Source organism: Chelonia mydas, chromosome 5 (assembly GCF_015237465.2).
Source record: "Chelonia mydas isolate rCheMyd1 chromosome 5, rCheMyd1.pri.v2, whole genome shotgun sequence".
Taxonomy (NCBI): domain Eukaryota; kingdom Metazoa; phylum Chordata; order Testudines; family Cheloniidae; genus Chelonia; species Chelonia mydas.
In genome coordinates, this window is record NC_051245.2 from 38,643,991 (window position 1) to 38,665,120 (window position 21,130).

Here is a 21,130-nt window from a genome sequence, read left to right on the forward strand (position 1 = left end):
CGGGTTGACTCACAGCGGCCTTGTTGGGGGGATAATCCTGAGCTCTGGTTTTAACAGGGTGGACTGGAGTTGCTGAGAGTGCATTACAGGGAGAGCCAGGTTTTGAACAGGGGAACGCTGAGCTGGGGGAGGGAAAAGATAGGAGCAAAGTGCTGGTTTTAACGGGCTGCCTTTACCGCCACGGTCGGGCTGTCACCCTGGGATGGGAGGGTTGATCAGTGCGAGGTGCAGTGTCTAACAGGGTGGCTGTGGGATCAGCGCGGGAGGCGGGTTAGAACAGGGCGGCGGTACCGGGGTGTCTGGGGGCTCAGCGGCCACGGGCGGCGGAATCAAACCGGCGGGGCGGGTGCCCGAGGCGCTCTGCAGTCGGCAGGGGCCATGGCCTCGCTCACCGCCACATCCCCGCGAGCGCTCCCGGGCAGAGCTCCCGAGGGCCAGGGGAGGGGAGCGGGCCGAGCGCCCCCGCCCGCTGGGGGAGGAGGCGGCAGGCGGAGGCCAAGGCGGAGGTGCCACCTTCCCCTCCCATCCCTTAAGCCGGTCCCGCCGAGTGACGCCTCCGTGAAGTGCGCAGGCGCAGCGGCTCCCAGCGCCTGTTGTATCCGGCCGGCGCCTTTTCTCCCCTCCCCCGGAGCCGCTGCCGCTGCCCTGTGCCCTCCCCGCCCCCTGCGCGTCCGCCCGGCAGCGCCTCGGACCCCGGCTGCCCCATGAAGCGATGGCAGCGGCCAACTTCGGCAAGATCCAGATCGGGATCTATGTGGAGATCAAGCGCAGCGATGGTGAGCGAAGGGGAGGAGGCTGAGCGGCCGCAGCCCCCGGCCCCCGCCGTCTCCCCCGCGAGGCAGGGGGCTGCGCGCGGGGCCCATTGTGCGCGTGGGGCCCGGGGAGGGGCCGGGCCTGCTGTCTGCCGCGGTTGTTAGGGCTCGTTGCTGTCGTTTCCCGGGTGCGCTGGGGGCGGGGCGGCGCGAGGACACGGGCGGCAGCCGCCGTGGCTGGAGACAGGGAGGCTGCTGCAGTGCTGGAGGGGGGGAGGAGGAGGGGCTGGCAAGGGGATGGCGAGGGGAGAAGGTCTGACTCGGGGGGTGGGCTGAGCAAGGGGTGGAGGGAATGAGCTAGGGGAGGAAGAAGGGTCGGGGGATATCGGCTGATGGCGGGAGGGGAAGGGAAGGCAAAAATGAAAATGGGTGAGGCGGTGGATAACGGGGGGAGGGGAGGCGAACTGGTTTGGGGTGAAGACGGAAGAGGGAAGTTTGGGCGGGGGGTGGGGGTGCGGTTGAGAGATGGGCTGGGGGGGGGGAAGGAGCAGAAGGGGTGATGTACAGCAGTAACTTCTCAGTCATATTGAAACCCAAGCTGTGATTAGCTGTACTTACAGTGTACTGCAATGTACAGTGCCAGAGAGATGGCTTGGGACACTCCCTCTCTCCATCATTAGTTAACAAAAAAAACCTGATGCTCTTTTGGCTATTTTGTGCCTCTTTGCAATGTAAATACACTGCTCTGTACTTAGACCTCTCTGTTGCTGATCCAATGTTTCCCTTCCTGTCTGCTCAGTAGCATGTGCAGTGGTTCGGGAGACGCACGTGAAGTTAGGAGATGAGTGACTGGGTTTTGAGGTGATATCCCTTGTGTGATGGGTCTGTTGTCTGGATGGAGGCTTATGGGCAGAGGCTGGATGGGGATTTTGGTGTCTGTATCAATGGGCAGGCCTCTCATACCTTCAGTTTTGTAATTTGAATGGAGATACGTCAGCACATCCCCAAGACCAGTTGAGAACGGAAGTCCCGTGGGGTGGGGACATGTTGGGATTGTCTCTGGAAAATCAGTTTATTCTCCAGCAGTGTGACTATTCAGAACCATTCTGGGAAAGTTCAGATGCTTGTGCAGCATCTGAGAAAAACCTGGAGATCCAGGGTGCTGAAACTAGAGTATGGCTAGAGCATGAAGCAGCATATAAGCTGCATGAGGATGTGCTGTTAACTACCTTTCCTTCCCACTCTCTAGATTGAACGTTCTTAAACACTGCATTTTTGTTTTGTCATTAAGACTGCCATCACTCATTATACATAACATCTCAGTTTGCGAATAATGACTTGTGTGTGACACAAAGAACCGGATAGGCTTTTCATTGATTGTGTGTGTAACCTATTGCAGGTTTCTTTATAGATACTGTTTTATTTTTTTATACTTCATTGTGCTTGTCAGATGATTTCACTGAGAGCTCTGTGAGCTTTCAGTAGCCATAATTGGGGATTGTGTGTCTTGCTTACATTTAAAAATATTTGCCTCATACAATAATTGTTTTCCTGACTACTTCTGGTCACTATTGACACCAGAAATGAGAACAGTTAAGTCTTGTATATGATACCCATATTAATAATTAGTTTAAGTGATGCAGCAAAATATGTAATGGTTACATATAGTCCAATAAAAGTATTTGATTTCTGTAAAACATTTTGGGTATTTCTTCATATACACAGAAAAAACGTGGGTGATCTGCAGCTGGGTTAGCCCAACAGGGTGCAGCTGTGCTGTAAATCTATACCCAAATTATGTGTCCTCACTGGTGCTGCACACCCTGGTGTGCCACTAGAACTTCTGGGGCATATCTCATGTTTATTTTTGCTCCCACGCTGAATATTTCCCAGTGAATTGAGGAAAAACTGTCCTTCTGGGCACATGGGGGAACTGTGGGAAGGCACAGAGGACTGTCAGCATTGCAGTGATTTAACCTATGTCTCGGTGCAAAAGAGGCAGATTAGCAGCCTGAGTGAAAGTTTAGGGCAGGAGTGGGCAAACTTTTTGGCCTGAGGGCTGCATAGAGTTTCTGAAATTGTATGGAGGGCCGGTTAGGGGAGGCTGTGCCTCCCCAAACAGCCAGGCATAGCCCGGCCGCTGCCCCCTAGCTGACCCCCCTCCCCCCCCCCCCGCTTCTCGCCCCCCCGGGACTCCTGCCCCATCCAACCCAGCCTGTTCCCTGACCACTCCCTCCCCCCCCGCTGCCCTATCCAACCCTCTCCTCCTTCCTGACTGCCCCCTGGGACCCCGCCCCTATTCAACCCTCCTGTTCCTCGCCCCGACCCTTATCCACCCCTCCACCCCCTGACCATCACCCCAACTCCCCTGCCCTCTATCCAACCCTCCCCGCCCCCTTACCGCACTGCCTGGAACACCGGTGGCTGACGATGCTGCAGCCGAGCCGCCCAGAGCCCCAGGCTCTACAGCTGCGCTGCCCGGCAAGAGCTCGCAGCCTTGCTGGTGGTGCAGTGAGCTGAGGCTGTGGGGGAGGGGGAACAGCAGGGGAGGGGATGGGGGCTAGCCTCCCAGGCCAGGAGCTCAGGGGCCGGGCAGGAGGATCCCATGGGCTGGATGTGGCCCATGGGCCGTAGTTTGCCCACCTCTGGGTTAGGGCAATGCTCAGGTAGGAATCCAGGCTAACTCCAAGTGAACACACACCCTTTCTAAAACAAAACACGAATTCGAGTGGTAAGTATGATCTCTAAAAATCAAGTAGCTGTTTATTTACCTGTTTGTTTACCTGAATATTCTTTAGGATCAGACAACTAAGTTTTGATCAGTTTCTAGGGGACACCAAAGGGTAGGAAGAATCTCCAGTTTGTCCACCAGTCATTTTAAATGTTTTTCTGTGCACAGAACTGCATTGAAATTGTAACACTTTAAGCCCCCCCTTTATAAAATTGTGGACTTTTTTTTTTTTTAAATTATTGTAAGGAATATCAACTTTCTATAAAATACCTTGATTTTGATTCATATATAGCACTTGATGGTCTTACATATTGCAACAAAAAATAAGTATAATGATGGAATAATACACTTGAGAGCAAGGGCATCAGAATACTCCAGTAAGATGAATTATTGTGTTTTTCATTGTGATTCACAGTTTCATAGATACTAAGGTCAGAAGGGACCATTATGATCATCTAGTCTGACCTCCTGCGCAACGCAGGCCACAGAATCTCACCCACCCACTCCAACAGTGGTCTGTTGTAAGAGGCAAATGGAAAATAAGTATAATAGAAATAAAATATATTATTAGAATCAGTAACCAAAATATCATGACAGGTTTTGGATGAAACTCAACATTTCCAAGAAGAGACGTTATAGCAGTTTTTGCAGGGAATTGTCGGTTTCTTCAGATGAGCGTTGGTACAAATGCCGTCTTGGTATCTTGAATTATAATTGTAGAGAATAACTAGTTCCCTTCATTTAGAATGGAACAGCAGTAACCAGCCAACTAATTCAGTTACTTAAAAAGCATCTATTATGTTTAAATTTAATGTTCATGTTTCAAAATAATGAACATGTAGCTGGAAAAGAGCATCTGTTAACCCCATTGACAAGTAACAGCTCTGCTCAGAAGCAAAACCTCAATCACATGAATAACTTAACATAGTTTGAATTTTATGTGCCATATTTGCACAGTTTGAACAACGTTCCCATTACCTCCTAGCCCTATGGACTAAACCTGCTCACCAGACCAAAATATACCAGTGCCACAGGTTGTGCCCGTGTTTCCTGGTTGCTGGGGTCCAAACATGGCCTGTTTCCTGCTTGAGTAATACACCTGAGTAATAGCTGCCCACCACTTATATATATACACACAAACTACACCAAATCAATTAATGCTGCTTCCATTTCACTCACACAGTAATACAGCTAATGATGGCCACTCTCAGTAAATCAATTTATGCTAACTCTTCTCCATAATAAATCATCGTATGTTGGCTTTCCTTCTACAAGTACAATCTTTTGGTGAGATAGGCAAAGCTTACCCCATGCCTGGCATCCCTTTGCTGGGGTGGCTGGAATCCCTCTCCCCTCCCCATGGTGCTCCCTGCCCAGTCCAGCCCTCAGAGCAGCAGCTTTTTCACCCCACTTTTTTCCCTCCTCGCCCAAACAGTATTAGAGCTGTGTCTCTGCAGGCTTGGAACAGTATGAGAAAGAACACTGAAATTATTAAATTATTATAATACCCTTGTACATACTGGTGTTTTCCACCTACGTGGAATACTCTGTTCAGTGCTACTCACTACTTCAAAAATGATTTAGTAGAAATAGAGAGCCCTCACAGGTGGTTGGGAAGAATGAATAAAAGCATAGAAAAACTTTAATATGAAGAGAATGTAAAGACTGGGAGTGTTTACCTTAGGGGATGAATAAGAGGTGACACAATAACGATGTGGTTAAGGCGCTTCCTGTACTGTTAATGATGATTTTCAATAAGTCTTGGAGCACTAGGGAAGTTTGAGAAGACTGGAAGACAACTAATGTTGTGCCCGCTTATAAAAAGGGTAAACGGGCTGACCCGGTAATTGTAGACCCGTCAACCTGACATTGATCCCAAGCAAGCTAATGGAGCAGCTGATAAGAGACTAGATTAATAAATATTAAAGGAGGGTAATCTAATCAATACAAATTAACATGGGTTTATGGAAAATAGATCCTGTCAAACTAACTTGATTTTTTTTGAGATTACAACTTTGATAAAGGTAATAGTGTTGACGTGATTTACTGAGACTTGTGTAAGGTATTTGACTTGGTACTACACAATATTTTGATTAAAAAACTAGAACAATATAAAATTAACATAGCGTACATTAAATAGATTAAAAACTGGCTAACTGATAGGTCTCAAAATGTAACAATAAACAGGGAATTATCATCGAGAGGGTGTATTTCCAGCAGGGTCCTGCATGGATCATTTCTTAGCCCTATGCTATTTGGCTTTTGTATTCATGACCTGGAAGAAAACAACAAATCCTCGCTGATAAAGTTTGCAGATGACCCAAAAATTGGGGAGTGGTAAATAATTAAGAGGACTGATTCAGAGTGATCTGGATCACTTGGTAAACTGGACACAATTTAACAGTATGTGTTTGAATGTGGCTAAATGTAAATGTATACATCTAGGAACCAAGAATGTAGGCCATACTTACAGGATGGGGGATTCTATCCTTGGAAGCAGTGACTCTGAAAAAGATCTGGGTGTCATGATGGATAATCAGCTGAACTTGAGCCACCTGTGTGAAGTTGTCACCAAAACATCAGGGGATGGATCACTTGATGATTGCCTGTTCTGGTCATTCCCTCTGGGACATCTGGCATTGGCTACTGTCGGAAGACAGGATACTGGGCTAGATGGACCTTTGGTCTGACCTAGTATGGCCATTCTTATAGCTAAAGTGATCCAGGGATGCGAGATCCAGGGGAATCTCGTGGGGGAGTAGAGGGGTTATTTTCCCTCTGTATTTGGCACCGGTGTGACTTCTGTTGGAATACTGTGTACCGTTCTGATGCCCACTGTTCAAGAAGGATAATAAATTGCAGAGCGTACAGAGAAGAGTCATAAGAACATACGAAGGATTAGAAAACTTGCCTTACAGTGATAGATTGAGGTCTGAGTCTATTTAGCTTAAAAAAGAGAAGACTAAGGGGTTAATTGGTTATACACTCTGTAAATATCTACATGGGGAACAAATATTTGATAATGGACTCCAGGGCCGTCCCTAAGAGGGGTGAGGGGCCAGGGACATAGGCCCTGAGTTTCTAATCGGCTGGGGGGGTACTCCCCCCATCCCCCCCCCGGCTCTGCCCAAGCCATGCCCCAACTCCACCCCTTCCCCTACTCGCCCTGCCTCTTCCTGTCCCGCCCAGTTCCACCCCCCTCCCCTAAATGCGCTGCACCCTTGCTTCTCTCCCCTTCCTCCCAGTGCCTCCTGATGCCGCGAAACACCTGATCTGTGGCAGGCGGGAGGCGCTGAGAGGGAGGGGAAGGTGCTGATTGCCGGGGTCTGCTGGCAGGCAGGAGGCGATGGGAGGAGGGGGAGGTTCTGGTAGGAGGCTTCTCCCCACCTGCCTACCGCTCGCCTCCCCGTTTGCCTCCTCACCCCGCTCTGCGCCTGCCTCACCTCCCTGCCTGCCTTCTCGCGATTTTATCGAAGCATGGGGACTCCCAAAGCGCAGCGCCCAGGGCGGTCACCCCGATTTGCCATACCCAAGGGACTGCTCTTAAGGGCTCTTTAATCTAGCAGAGAAAGTACAATATGATACAATGGTTTGAAGTTGAAACTAGACAAATTCAGACTGGAAATAAGGCATAATTTTTTTTACAGTGAGGGTAATTCACCACTGGAACAAATTGCCAAGAGTTGTTGTGAAGTCTCTATCACTGATGATTTTAATATCAAGATTGGATTTTTTTCTAACGGATATCCTCTAGGAATTATTTTGGGGAAGTTCTATGGCCTGTGTTATACAGGAGGTCAGACAAGATGATAGTGGTCCCTGCTGGCCTTGGAATCTATGAATGATATGGAGAAAGTGGATCAAGCATTTCCATTCACCTTTTTTCATAATACAAGAACAAGAGGACATTCCTTGATATTGAAAGATAGCTAATTTAAAACAGATAAAAGAGAATAAGCAATACACAATTAGTTTGTGGAACTCCTTGCCACAAGATATCAGTGAGGCAAGAGCTTTGTAGGATTAAAAAAACTATTGAATGTTGACATGGATGGAAGAAATATTGGATGTTATACAAAGAATTAGTGAAACACAAAAAAAAACCCCCAAGAGTCTTGGAAGGGATATAAACCACTGGCTGCAGGACATAAGCTGGCCTCTAACTGATGGAATTTAGGAAGAAACTTTCCATCTGGGCATATTATTCTGCAGTTGCCTGCTGTAGGGTTTATTGTACTTCTCTCTGAAGCAGCTGGTCATGGTCATTTTTAGAGACAGGGTACTGGACTAGATGGACTTCTGGTCTGATCTTGTGTGGCAGTTCCTAGACTTATAGCGATGTTACTACACCTGTTAATCTTAAAAACATGACCTGAGAGTAATTTTTGTAACAATAAGTGCTGTAAACTTAATTTTTTTAAAACAAAACCATAGATTTTGCAGAATTTTGATATTGCTCCTCCTTGAAAGAGCGCTGCTGGCCTCAATTTGTCAAGATCCCCTGTGTCATATTCTTTATGTTCAGCTTCTACTGATATCATTGGGAATTTCATATTAAGGTTGAAAGTCCAATATGACCCTATATAATTGTGTTAAGTTTGGGTCATTTTGCTGTTTTGCAGACCCTTACGGATAACTTGAAGTCAGAGCACACTTTTGCTCTCCTCTTTGGTGACAGATATGTTTTGTGATTGAAGCCATGGGCTTTGCTTTGGGCTCTAGAGTGGTGCAGCTGTAGCTAGCTGTGCCTCTGTAGAGCAGTAGTGTAGACGCTTCCTACAACAATGGAAGGGGTTTGTCTGTTTCTGTAGTTAATCTGCCTCTCTGAGTGGCAGTAGCTAGATCAATAGAAGAATGCTACCAATTGACCTAGCAATGTCTACACTAGGGATTAGGATGGCTTAACTGGGTAGTCAGGGGTGGGAAAAATTCACATCCCTGAGTGTTGTAGTTTAGGTTGATCTAATTTTTAAATGTGCACCAGGCCTGGTTGGTTTTAAGACTACTCAAATGTGCTAACAAATAACTTGACTCAGTTACCTTATCCTGGATAATCCATGCTGACACAATGTATCTTTGTCCTCCAACTAGTGGCCAGACCACATAAAGAGCTTTGAGTCTGGTACTGCATCTGAGCTAATGGACGTGACCCTTTAACTTGAGTAGTAAAGGTTCATGTTCTTAGATTCAGGCATTCTGGTTTCAGTCCCTGCAGACGACATGACAAAGATTGTTGTTACTTGTTGGTGGCATATCATGTGTAATTCAAACTTTAAAAAGCATTAGTTTTTTACTGTGCTGTACATTGGTTTTAAAGTTAAAGATGTAACCTGTAGCCTTTCCTGGTATTTGTGCTGCTTTTCTATACTGTTTGATTATTGTCGTCATAAATATAAAGGGAAGGGTAAACACCTTTAAAATCCTTCCTGGCCAGACGAAAAATCCTTTCACCTCTAAAGGGTTAAGAAGCTAGGATAACCTCGCTGGCACCTGACCAAAATGACCAATGAGGAGACAAGATACTTTCAAAAGCTGGGGGGAGGGAGAAAACAAATGTCTGTCTGTCTGTCTGTGTGATGCTTTTGCTGGGGACAGAACAGGAATGCAGTCTTAGAACTTAGTAAGTAATCTAGCTAGATATGCGTTAGATTATGATTTCTTTTAATGGCTGAGAAAAGAATGGATATTCCTGTCTGTGTGCCTTTTTGTAATTTAAGGTTTTGCCTAGAGGGATTCTCTATGTTTTGAATCTAATTACCCTGTAAGGTATTTACCATCCTGATTTTACAGAGGTGATTCTTTTTATTGTTACTTCTATTAAAATTCTTCTTTTCAAGAACTGAATGCTTTTTTTCATTATTCTTAAGATCCAAGAGTTTGGGTCTGTGGTCACCTAGGCAAATTGGTGAGGATTTTTATCAAACCTTCCCCAGGAAGTGGGGTGCAAGGGTTGGGAGGCTTTTGAGGGGAAAGACGTTTCCAAACAGGCTCTTTCCTAATAAAATAAACCTGGTCAGACGTTTGGTGGTGGCAGTGGAAGTCCAAGGGCAAAGGGTAAAATAGTTTGTACCTTGGGGAAGTTTTAACCTAAGCTGGTAAAAGTAAGCTTAGGAGGTTTTCATGCAGGTCCCCACATCTGTACCCTAGAGTTCAGAGTGGGGAAAGAACCTTGTCAATTATAAATAACTCTTCAAAGTCAAAAATAGAAATCTTCTTCCTTAGAGAAATTTTGTTTTCTTCGGTACTTCTATACCACAGGCTTGTTTAGTGTAAAGCTATTTCTAATGGTGGATTTAAAGCTCCTGTGTGATCACTGGGATTACATAATCATGGTCTCTCTCCCTTCCCAGTTCTTTTTCCCTGATGGAGAAACCCATGCTGTAGCTCAACCTGCCTAGTAGAAGATTTTGGCTCAGCCCCCACTCTGACAAGATGGAACTATTAGTCGGGGAGCAGCTAGAAAGCTACTCTCCGGATCCCCAGCCACTGGCTAAAGAGCTGATCTGAAGCTTCCCTTCAGAAAATTAAGATCTTCCCCTCTCATATTATTGGAGTTGGTGTGGCTGCAGAAGCACTAAGTTCTCCTCTGAAGCACCTCTCTCCTGAATTGCTGAGATAAATGCTACTCAAAGCATGTCAGTGAATGAGGGGTGTAAGAGAAATACAAGAGGGAAAAGGATACAGGTGTGTGGGGAAAGAGAAGATGCGCATACGAAGAGGTGGCTTGTGGGAGAAATTAAATCCATTTAGCTCTTACCATGTCTTTCATTTTGAAAGAATGTTTTTATTTTTCTATACCATAAAATTTGACTAAAGATGAATAGCAGCCCTGAACTGTTGTGTCATTTTTTTGGTAGTTTTTTTAAATTAATATTGTTGCCATTTCAATCCACTGGGATTTGAAGGATAAGGCTATACAGAACTAGAACTAAAAAGGGCTTGGAGCAATTAAAATATGAAGAATGATTAAGATAATTTAATATGTATAGCTTGGGGTGGAGAGTGAAAGAATAAGCGGTGACATACATCTACAAATATCTGAAAGGTGTCAACATCAAGGAGGAAAAAGACCTGTTCAGGTTGGTGTGGCAAGAATAATGAGTAGAGGTATAAAATTGCACAAAGGAAAAAATAGACTAGGCTGTAAGCTAAAAGCTGCTGAAATGTAGGCCCTGTCTTTGGGTTTCTGAGACCTTAAAATTAAGGTATCTGAACAGGTTGATAGTGGCCCTGTAAGCACAAATCCAAGCAAAAGTGGCTTATTACTTCTCCTAGCAAGTGTATGATTTAAATATTTAGTCACAGAGGAAAACTATGCAAAAGTGGCAGGAGGGTTTAGTGTATACATCAGTAATGCAAGGTTAAAAACAATTATAGAGATTTTGCAAGTATCCCAGAAGCAAGTATTACAAACCCAGGAAATTGAATTAAGATTAAATTTAAAAGAAACCCCATCATGTTCAGCCATTTTTGCTTAAATGCGATAGCAACAATTTTGGAAGAGGATAGTTAGTTCATGGAATTCATTATATAGAAGAATATGTTCAGCTTTAGCTGAAGGAGAGTCTTCCAGTTATGAACAATAATGGCAAAAGAGGACCATTCTAAAAGGCTACACTCCAAAAAGATTCTAAACATAAGATTAGATTTTAGTAAGTGTTAACTTTGTTGGAAGTTTGAAGGTCTGAGCGCTTTCATGTACAAAACGCAGTCTAAGGGTATGTCTACGCTGGCAGAGTTACTGCTTCGGCAGTTACAGCGCCGATCAGAGAGCGCTGAAGGGAAACCGCTGTTGTGTGTTCACACTGTCAGCTTGCCTGCGCAATAGCGTGTTCACACTTGCAGCGGTATTCGGAGCGGTGAACTCTGGGCAGCTATCCCACAGAGCATCTCTTCCTCTTTTGCTGCTAAGAGTTATGGGAAGGTGGAGGGGGTCATGGGGCATCCTGGGTCCTGTCCCAATGCCCCCGTGATGCACTGCTTCGCATCCCAGCAATCCCTGTGCTTCCGTCCGCATTTGGCGCCATCTTTCAACGGTTTGTGTCCTGCGTACTCTGCCTCTTCGGTCTGCAGGAATGGATCCCAAACTGTTGACCAGTATGCTACTTGCTCTGATTAACACGTCACGAGTGGCAGTGGAGTTATTCCTTAAACTACAAAGGCAAGAGGAGTGCGACATTGATCTCACCACATGAACTAGCTACGACACGAGATTGCTTGTGTCCACAGTGCTGACCACTTTTGGGCTTCAGAAACAAGCACTGAGTAGTGGGATCACATTGTCATGCACGTCTGGGCTGATGAGCAGTGGCTGCAGAACTTTTGGATGAGGAAAGCCACATTCATGGCATTGTGTGTGATGAACTCGCCTCAGCCCTGCTGTGCACGGACATGAGAATGAGAGCTGCCCTGCCATTGGAGAAGCGCGTGGTGATTGCACTGTGAAACCTGGGTACTCCGCACTGCTACCGATTAGTTGCTAACCAGTTCGGAGTGGGAAAGTTGACGGTTGGACTCGTGTTGATGAAAGTGTGTAGGACCATTAATCGCATCCTGCTTCGAAAGAATGTGACTCTGGGCAACGTGCGTGACAGTGTGGATGGCTTTGCACAAATGGGCTTTATTAACTGTGAAGGGGCGATAGATGTGACGCATATTCCAATTCTGGCACCAGACCACCTAGCCACCGAGTAAATTAATCGGAAGGGGTATTTCTCAATGGTTCTCCAGGCGCTTGTGGATCACCATGGGCATTTCACAGATATTAACGCAGGCTGGTCTGGAAAGGTGGCTGACGCACGCATCTTTCGGAACACTGGCCTGTTCAGGAAGCTGCAAGCAAGGACTTTCTTCCCGGACCAGAAGATCACCGTAGGGGAAGTCGAAATGCCCATTGTGATCCTGGGAGACTCCGCCTACCCCTTAATGTCAGGGCTTATAAAGCCATACACGGGACACCTTGACAGCAGCAAGGAGTGGTTCAACAACTAGATAAGATAGATAAGAGTGGATGTTGTACATTGTCAGTGCTAAACATGTTTTTGGTTGGTGCATTTCTTATCAGTTATGCAGAAAAAAGGTGAAAAATCACAGCACAGACAACATCTATAAGTGATCTTATATTAATGAGCACAGGAGGAACATCAAGTGGGACAAAGCAAAAAATTCCAGAAAGCATTAGATTTCTTGCAAAGAATATCCAAAAAGTGAGACAATCCAGTGAAAAAACATGAAAAAGGTGTAATTTTGAAACTTTCTTTCTGTATCAACCCAGTTTTCATCAAACTACTGTGAACAATCCAAATAGTACTCAATTTACTTTCTGTGATTTGCTATTTTAATGAGATTTTACAAACTAAACATTTAAAACTGTGAAACTGAAAACTTCCAACTCCACCAGGGTGGATAAAAATCCAGTTTTTATTTAAAGCTGACACAAATCACAAGTAAACAAATCAATTGTCTAGTAAATAAGAAATGTTATTCACTGTTCTCTATCATAAGTTTCATGTTAAGCTATATAATTGCTTAAATAAGTGTACATAGTGTATACTACTAGTTAGTAAAAAAGACATACCAAATTATACCAACAAATAAGTCGGTCTTTCTTTAGGAAAATCACTAAAGCATACAAATGCAAAACAGGATTAGAATCATAGAAGTGTAGGACTGGAAGGGACCTCAGTAGGTCATCTAGTCCAGTCACCTGCACTCAAGGCAGGACTAAGTAATAACTAGACCATTCCTGACAGGTGTTTGTCTAACCTGTTCTTAAAAACCTCCAATGACGGAAATTCCACAGCCTCCCTAAGCAATTTGTTTCAGTGCTTAACTAGCCTGACAGGAAGTTTTTCCTAATGTCCAACCTAAACCTCCTTTACTGCAAATCTATTAAAAAAAGGCTTCCTGCATGCCAGTTTAAATCAAAGTGATTTAAATCGGTCTACCCTGTACTATAGAGTTTTAACCAGCAGCTCCATAATAAATGAAACACTGCAACCTGGGTGTGTTCCTTCCAGCAAATTTAAACTTGCAAGTTGACATGAGACACATACCTCTTGTGCGCCTCCTGCTGCATTAGATACTGCAGGCCTTTTTCTGCTTCTAGCGCCCCCTGTACGTTGTCAGCCTCAATAGGCAGGTCTTCAGTGGCTCAGCCTCTGGTTAAGTCACACAGATAAACAATAGATTAAACCCTTCCAGGGTAACAAAGTCCAACAAGAACTTTCAGTGTGTCCCTATTAGTGTCTTCAGCCCAGTCTCTTAGCCCTTTGTGTCTAGTCCCTTTCTCAGGCTTTTAAACTGTGTCCCCTTTCTGGGCTTAGATCACTTCAGCATTGGCTGGTGGTGGTGGTGGATAGGGGTTAAATCTGGGCTCGCCCACTACTCCAGGTCCTGGCCCAGGGACCCTGTACATAGCAACCACATAGTGTTCCCTCCAGTTTGCTGCTGCTATTCCCTGGGCTGTTTCCCACTGTAGCCTGCTTCTCTTCTCCATACCTCAGGGCTGAAGTTCTCAGAGCCTCTTCCTCCTTGCTGAATGTAAAATACCTCCAGAACCCATCTTCTGGTTCACTTTCAAGCTCCTGTGACTGGCCAGGAGAACATTTCCTTGCTTCTCTGGGTTGAGCTAGGAATTGACCTGCTCAGGCCCTCCAGCTCCTTTTATCTGAGCATTCTGGGCTCAGATTAGCTGCTTCTGTGCAGCCTTTTAAAAAAGGCCTGGAGGACCTCCTTCTGCTGCCCCTTCCTGGGGCAGAGAGTGGTAGGGCTGCAGGGCCTCAAGCAGGGAGCCTCAAAGGGCCAGGTATACCCTGTCACACAGGTCCACTGTTGGATTCTGCAAATAAAGAAATTAAAAAAATTAAAGGAATCAACAGTGACATTAATACAAGATGGCTGGTATAGGATCTGACCAGGTAATGGCTACCTTCATCCATAAAATGAGGAAAAATGTGTTTCTACTTAATGCTATTGACTCTGTTTGAAAAGAAAACCATAAGAACTACCATAATGGGTCAGACCAGTGGTCCATCTGGGTCAGTATCCTGTCTCTGACAGTGGCCCATGCCAGAGCTTAAGGGGGAATGTACAGAATAGAGCAATTTTGGAGGGATCCACTCTTTCCTTCCACTCCTTGCTTCTGGCAGCCAGAGGTTTAGGGTAGCTCCAATCATGGGGTTACATCCTTGACCGTCTTGGCTAATAGCCATTGATGGAGCTCTCCTCCAGGAACCTATTCAGTTCTTTTGTTAACTCAGTTATACTTTTGGCCATCACAACGTCCCGTGGCAATCAGTTTCACAAATTAATTGTGCATTGTGTGAAAAAGTATTTACTCTTATTTGTATTTAGCATGCTCCCTATTAATTTAATCAAGTGGCCCCTTGTTTTTATATTGTGTAAAGGGTAAGTAACACTTTCTCCCCACCATTTATGATTTTATAGACCTCTATCATATCCTCCCTTAATAGTCTCTTTTCTAAGATGAACAGCCCTAATTTTTTTAATCTCTCCTTGTATGGACGCCATTGCATACCTGTGAACATCTTTGTTCCCCTTCTCTGAACCTTTTCCAGTTCCACTATATATCCTTTTTAAGATGGGACAACCAGAACTGGATACGGTATTCAAGGTGTGGGCGCACATTGTATTTATATATTTGATATAATGGTATTTTCTGTTTTATTCTTTTTTAATTCTTTTCCTAACAGTTCTTAACATCCTATTAGCGTTTTTGACCACTCCTGTGTATTGAGCAGATGTTTTCAGAGAACTCTCAACAATGACTCCAAGATCTCTCTTCAGTAGTCACAGTTTATTTAGAACCCCTAATTACGTATGTGTAGCTGGGATTATTTTTTCTAGTGTGCATCACTTTGCACTTACAGTATCAATGTTGAATTTCATTTGTCGTTTTGTTGCGCAGTCATCCCGTTTTGTGAGATTCCCTGTAACTCTTTGCAGCTTGGGACTTAACTATCTTGAATTATTTTGTATCTTCTGTAAACTTTGTCTATTCCCTGTTCACTCCTGTTTGCTCTCATCTGGAATATTGTGTACAATATTGGTCACTTCATCTCACACAGAAATATCAGAATTTGAGTGAGTTCAGAGATGGGCAGTGAGAATGATTGGTGCACAGAAAAACTTGATGGAGAGAATAAGATTGGGAGTTTTTATCTTGGAAAAGCGAGAAATTCAAAGGGAGATGATACAAGTATATAAAACAATAAATGACATAGAGAAGGTAGATCTGGAGCTTCTATTCTCTCTGTCTCATAACACCAGTAGTAGGGGACATACAGTGTAATTGAAAGGCAACTAATTTAAAAGTAATTTAAAAAAAATTACTTTTTTGATACAAAAGTTTGTTTCTTTATGTTCTAGTAGCTGAAATTGAAGATCCAGATTTCTACTCAAACCTGTTGTGTCAAAATGATGAGAAATTTGTGAAGTGTCATTTGAAGTCACTGGATAGATGGCAATTGGATCTGGTTCAAATTGAGTAAATGGAAGAAAAGGTTCTCAGAGGAGTCTAGGAATCTGAAGCAGGAAAATCTCTCAGGGTTTTCAATGAAAAGAAAATGAAAACTAAAAAACTCAGACGTGCATCAAAGGGGTGTGCAACCAAAAAGCCTCTGTAAAAGAGGAAACTATGACAAACTTGTGTTCTGTATGTACTGGGAAACTTCATAGACGTACATGGAAAATGAAAAGTCAGCAGAACAGTTGATTGAAATTTGGGAAGACTTAAAAGTGTAGGAAAAGCAAACAAAAAATATTTATAGTAGAAATAGAATATGGTTCCAGGTAATCCATATGGAGGAGGAGCACCAACGTAGCAAGCTTGAATCTGGTATGACTGGTACTCCTAAGATTGGGCTATGTTTCTTATCCACTACCTCAGCGAAAGTGTAGCATGAGTGCAAGAAATGGAGTGGAACTTAGTTCTTTCTCTTGAGCTTTAGCTCTCCAGCTGTGGCGGTTTTATACTTTGGCACTCAACTTGGCACTTCAGTGTCTATTTTTGGGTGGTACCGGTGCCTCTGTACCAATGTGTGTTTGGTGCTCAACCTCCATTTTGGCTTCTGTTGATGCTTCAGTGCCTGTCTTGGTACTCCAGCAGCATTAGTACGTAAAGTAGTTCAGCATTGGCTTGATATGCTGGTGCTCCAGAGATTGATACCTGTTTTGGTGCCTCACTTCTTGTCTGTGGAATAAGCTGCGTGGGGTAAGTTAGGAAATGTCAGAATTGAGGGTTGCCTATGCAGTCTTTCACAAGGAGGAAAATAATATATGCATTATGATTGTATATAATGTAATGTAATTAGAGACTGCCCTTTATTACCACAGGACTCCTCTCTCATTTAATGCAAAGCATAGATGGTGTTCAGTGGTTCAGGCAGCTGTTGAATATTTTTTATTATTGTCATCATTGTGTGTTGTCTTATGCTTTCTTTGCTGCACACCAGCCAAACCCTGCACCCCACAGACATTAACCACTTAATATTTACAACAGCCATGTGAGGTAGGGAGGCAAAATCATTTTACAAATGGGGGAACTGAGGTCCAGATTTAAGGGCAAAATTTGCAAGTGTCTCTGAAATCTGAGTGTTTCAGTGATTGGGTGACAATTAGGGTCTGACTTTTCAGAGTTGCTGAAGATTCATAACTCTCAGTGACTTTAACTTAGTGTGACTGCTGAGCACTTGAAGAAGATTGGGCTCTAGGAGTGTCAGATTGGATGCCAAAATATAGAAACACAGTAGAGGCCATCTGTGGAAAATTTTGGTCTTAGATGTTTTGCCCAGAATCGCGTAAGAAATCTGTGGCAGAGCCAATGATAGATCTCAGTTATTTTGCTATGTATTTAAGTGCTTTAACCACAAGACCATTGTTTCTCTTCCTGCAGACCCATGCCTTATTAGCAACATACTTTCCAATTTAAGTAGCGAATGAGGTAGTGTTTCATAGGCAACAGCCTTGCCCTCTACCTAAAGCTGGTTAATTCACTGAGCATTATCTATCCTAAGCACTGAATGAGGCTGAGGTTCTTTGGAAGAAAACAATGTCATCATTTTAATTAGTCTCTATATCATAATGTGCATATGGGGGCAGAGTTAAGGTTGCATGGACTACTGTAATTCTGGTATATCCTAACTTTGGGCTTGATTTTACAACCTCAGTATTCTCTCTTTTAACATAAATGTTTATATGCTATTTCCAGTATATTTATAAGGATAATTTTTTCAATGTACAATTGCACTTTTACTGTGGAAATTAAAATGGGAATTTTCAGAGGATTATAACATGGCCAGATATGTTTGACATGAACATTATCTTGTTAGTTAACCATTGACTGATGAGGTGAGGATACCTCTTGCCTATTGACAAACTATTTCACAATTAGACACTGTCTTCTTTTAAGGAATGGGAGGCACATGGATGCTACAGTGATGAGGCCTATGTAGGTACTTGTATAGATACCTAGAATAGGTAAACGTCTGCTTTAGGGTTTCTTACAACTTCCTATGAAGCATCTAGTGCTGACCACTGTCAAAGACCACTGGTCTGAATTAGAGTAACACCTCCCACGTTCTTTAAGAGACAAGGTCAGAAATATTACACTAAAGTTCTTTGTTTTCTTTCATGAAAATTGCCTCCAGCAATTCTCATTTTCATGCCACCTTAACCTGGAACTATTACAAACAGTTAGCTGATATTTGAGGTCACATGACTAATTGCACACACCCTATGATGCTTATAGATTGGCTCCAGTGCTCTCCTTCCTGCTACAGTTTTTGCAGGGAGTAATGAGAGGATTAGAGAGCAAATGTGATGTTTTATTGTGTATCGTCAGACCTGGAATCTTTGTGTGGAATTGGAATTAACTTGTTCTATTAGTTTTGCATTTGTTACTTGGGGCTGTGTGGTTTCAGAGGTATTCCTAGGGCTTTAGAAGCTTCTCCACAGCACAGTGCTCTAAGTCAGGATTTCAAATTGCACAGGGAAAAATGAAAATACAGTGTTCCTTGTACACCATTATAACTTTTTTGTTTTTGGGGAAGGGCTGCCCTCCTTTTTCCTGGCTTAAGCTTTGGGCCTGCTGGGACAGTGAGAAGTAACTTAAAATTCACCTGTGGGGAAAATACCTTAACATAGTGTAATTATTGTTAACCAACCATCTTGACATTTTTTCGTCCTATCAATGCTGGCTCAGTGCTGATAGGTAGCTTGCATAATACAATGAAATCTTTTAGAAAGATTCCAAAGCGTTAGTCCCATATGGGGTCATTTCCTCCAGAATTAGGGCAGATTCAAGGAGTTTCTTGGGTAAAAAACATCCAATCCAAGTGTGGGTAAAAAGCTATGTACAATTCAGTACACACACTTACTCAGTATCACTGACTGAATTTAGGAGTTAGTTGGGATGTTTAATTTGGCCCAAGAGTTTTCGCAATTTCTCCTTATTCCTAAACTTTCTCCTGTACTGTTATCCAGTCTCCAAAAAAATTCTCTGAATGTTTGCACTTGCTTTATCTGCTCACTTGTCTTCAGGCTTTCCTTACTGTGTCTGGGAAATGAAGGGAGTGTGGCTGACATTCTTCATTTTTACACCTAGGGTGTCAGTAACACACAGGGTATGTGTGTTGGAAGAATGTGGCTAAAAGCTAAGCTAACTGTATTTTGGTAATTTTAAATCCACATGTCATGTATAATGTGTAGATATGAGAGGTATAGTATAAGTACTGCAGCTTGTGGGAAGAAACATAGGTATTCCTTACACTGTGAACACAGGTTTATTTATACAGATAATACAGGCATTCTACATAACTTCTCAGTTAGACTGATATCTGTAGCAATGTGACTTTTTGGGAAGCTGTTGTGCTGTAATGTGAATCACAATCCTGTGATTATAGGAAAGAGAAATTGAAGAAACACTGAGTTTGAAATCTTAGTGCATCAGGAACAGCTGCTGCATTTTTTTTTTCCCTTTTGGAGAGTCTATGTTGTAGAAAAAAATAATTAGATAAAGAATTTTCTATCTTTGTCCTGTCAAATGCATTTTAATAAAAATCCTTGTATTTGAGATTTTAAATACTCTAACTCCAGAAAATGGACTATGAATCAAGGACTGATGCCTTTCAACAACTCTCTGAAGATTCATTTGGCTATTGTGCTTCAGCATTTGAAATTGAATCTCACTTTATATGCAAGACAAGGTTTATGCCAGCCTAATTGGTTACTGGCATTTCTTAGTCTCACAGCTGCTATATTCAGCTGTGTACTAGAAAAATATAATGGAATAGTGTTTGCAGAGAGCAAGAGGCGATTGTAAAGATATAAAACTTTCTGCCAGTTTTTTTGTTGTAAAGCAGATAAATTTTGAGCAGTAAACTGAGTAGTATCTATTTTAACGTTACACTATATGCTTACTAGTTTAGCTGGGAATATTTAGAAGCTAGCCATAACTTTTTTGGTTTTGGTAGTGTTATTTATTGAATCCTAATCCTAAAAAAAATTAATTTTTTTTTTTTTTTTGCCACAAGGCAGATCACGATTGGCATAGAGTTGGAATGAGTATTGTGAGGTTTTATTATAGTCTGCTGGCTTCTGTTTGTGAGAAAATTCAGTCTTCTCCATTTCAGATCTAGGCTGCTTTGATCTTCTTTCATTTACTATGGCAAAGAGAAGACTTTTGGCTCTTGGATGACCTAATGTGGAATAGACTCCTAGTTTAATAAATAATGCTTTCTTAGATGGCCCATTGATTGAGTTTTGAGAACTGCTTTTCCTTCAAGACTTGCAAAATATGGTTTCTTATTAAAGATGAGTTGTCTTAGGGCATGCCTTCCCTCTAGTATCCCCCTGCTGTGGTCAAATGTGGCATTGTAGGCACTTCCTATCTCAGTTTCCCCTCAACAGCGTATTTTGTCTCTCCCAAGGATTTCCATGGCTCAGCCCTCTGTTTGGATATCACTGAGTTCAGTCACCTTCTGGTGTAATTAAAGTCCAAATAAATGGTTCTTCTGCCCCACTTGGGCTCCTCTTCAACCCACCTACCAGGCTCAGTTTGTGTCTGTACTCTGGGATAGAGCTTGATTCCCAGGCTGCTTCTCTGGAGTCCCCTCACAGTTTTGTCCCCTATAGGTTGCCTTTCAGTCTTCACCGCTTTAGGATAGAGTATGGACTCCCAGGCTATTTTGCTGAAGTCGTTCTAGACTGTACTTCAGGGCCTTCCAAAGGAGCCCAACTTACTCCCTGTGGTTCTTTCTCCAAATGGTGTTTTCTCACACCTTTTATGAGGCCCCGGTGTTTGTCTGTCACCTGTCCCCCATTAGTTCAGCCCCCTTAGTTTGGGGGCCAGTTAATTATAGCACAGGCGGGGCTGATTGAACCAGGCCTACTGGACCTGTTACACAGTTCTATAGAATATTAATTTTCTTCTCTTCAGATGGAAGAAATAGCAGTTCTAAAATATCAGCCAGTGAACAAAGATAATCCTATAATGTCTCACTAGTTAATTAACTAACAAACTTTTCATTTCTGAGTTGTCTCCTTACTCTAGATTGGCAAATGGACTAAACATTAAATAGTACCCCTGAGACAATAGAAAATGTAATCTCAATAAATTTTATTTTCC

The 21,130-nt window shown here is 43.3% G+C and overlaps 1 protein-coding gene across 6 annotated transcripts in view; it reads left to right on the top strand.

The window, feature by feature from the left end:
* Positions 1 to 270: 270 nt before the first annotated feature.
* KIF2A (kinesin family member 2A) overlaps positions 271 to 21,130 on the top strand; it is an 88,973-nt gene continuing 68,113 nt past the window's right edge. For 3 of the 6 annotated variants that reach the window (XM_037902881.2, XM_037902882.2, XM_043547527.1), the window contains exon 1: positions 552 to 776. In XM_037902881.2, the coding sequence (XP_037758809.1) occupies positions 713 to 776 (64 nt within the window). In that variant the 5' untranslated portion in view covers positions 552 to 712. Of the gene's footprint in view, positions 777 to 21,130 lie in introns of all 6 variants that reach the window. The other 3 variants (XM_037902880.2, XM_037902883.2, XM_037902884.2) reach the window with 3 other exon arrangements.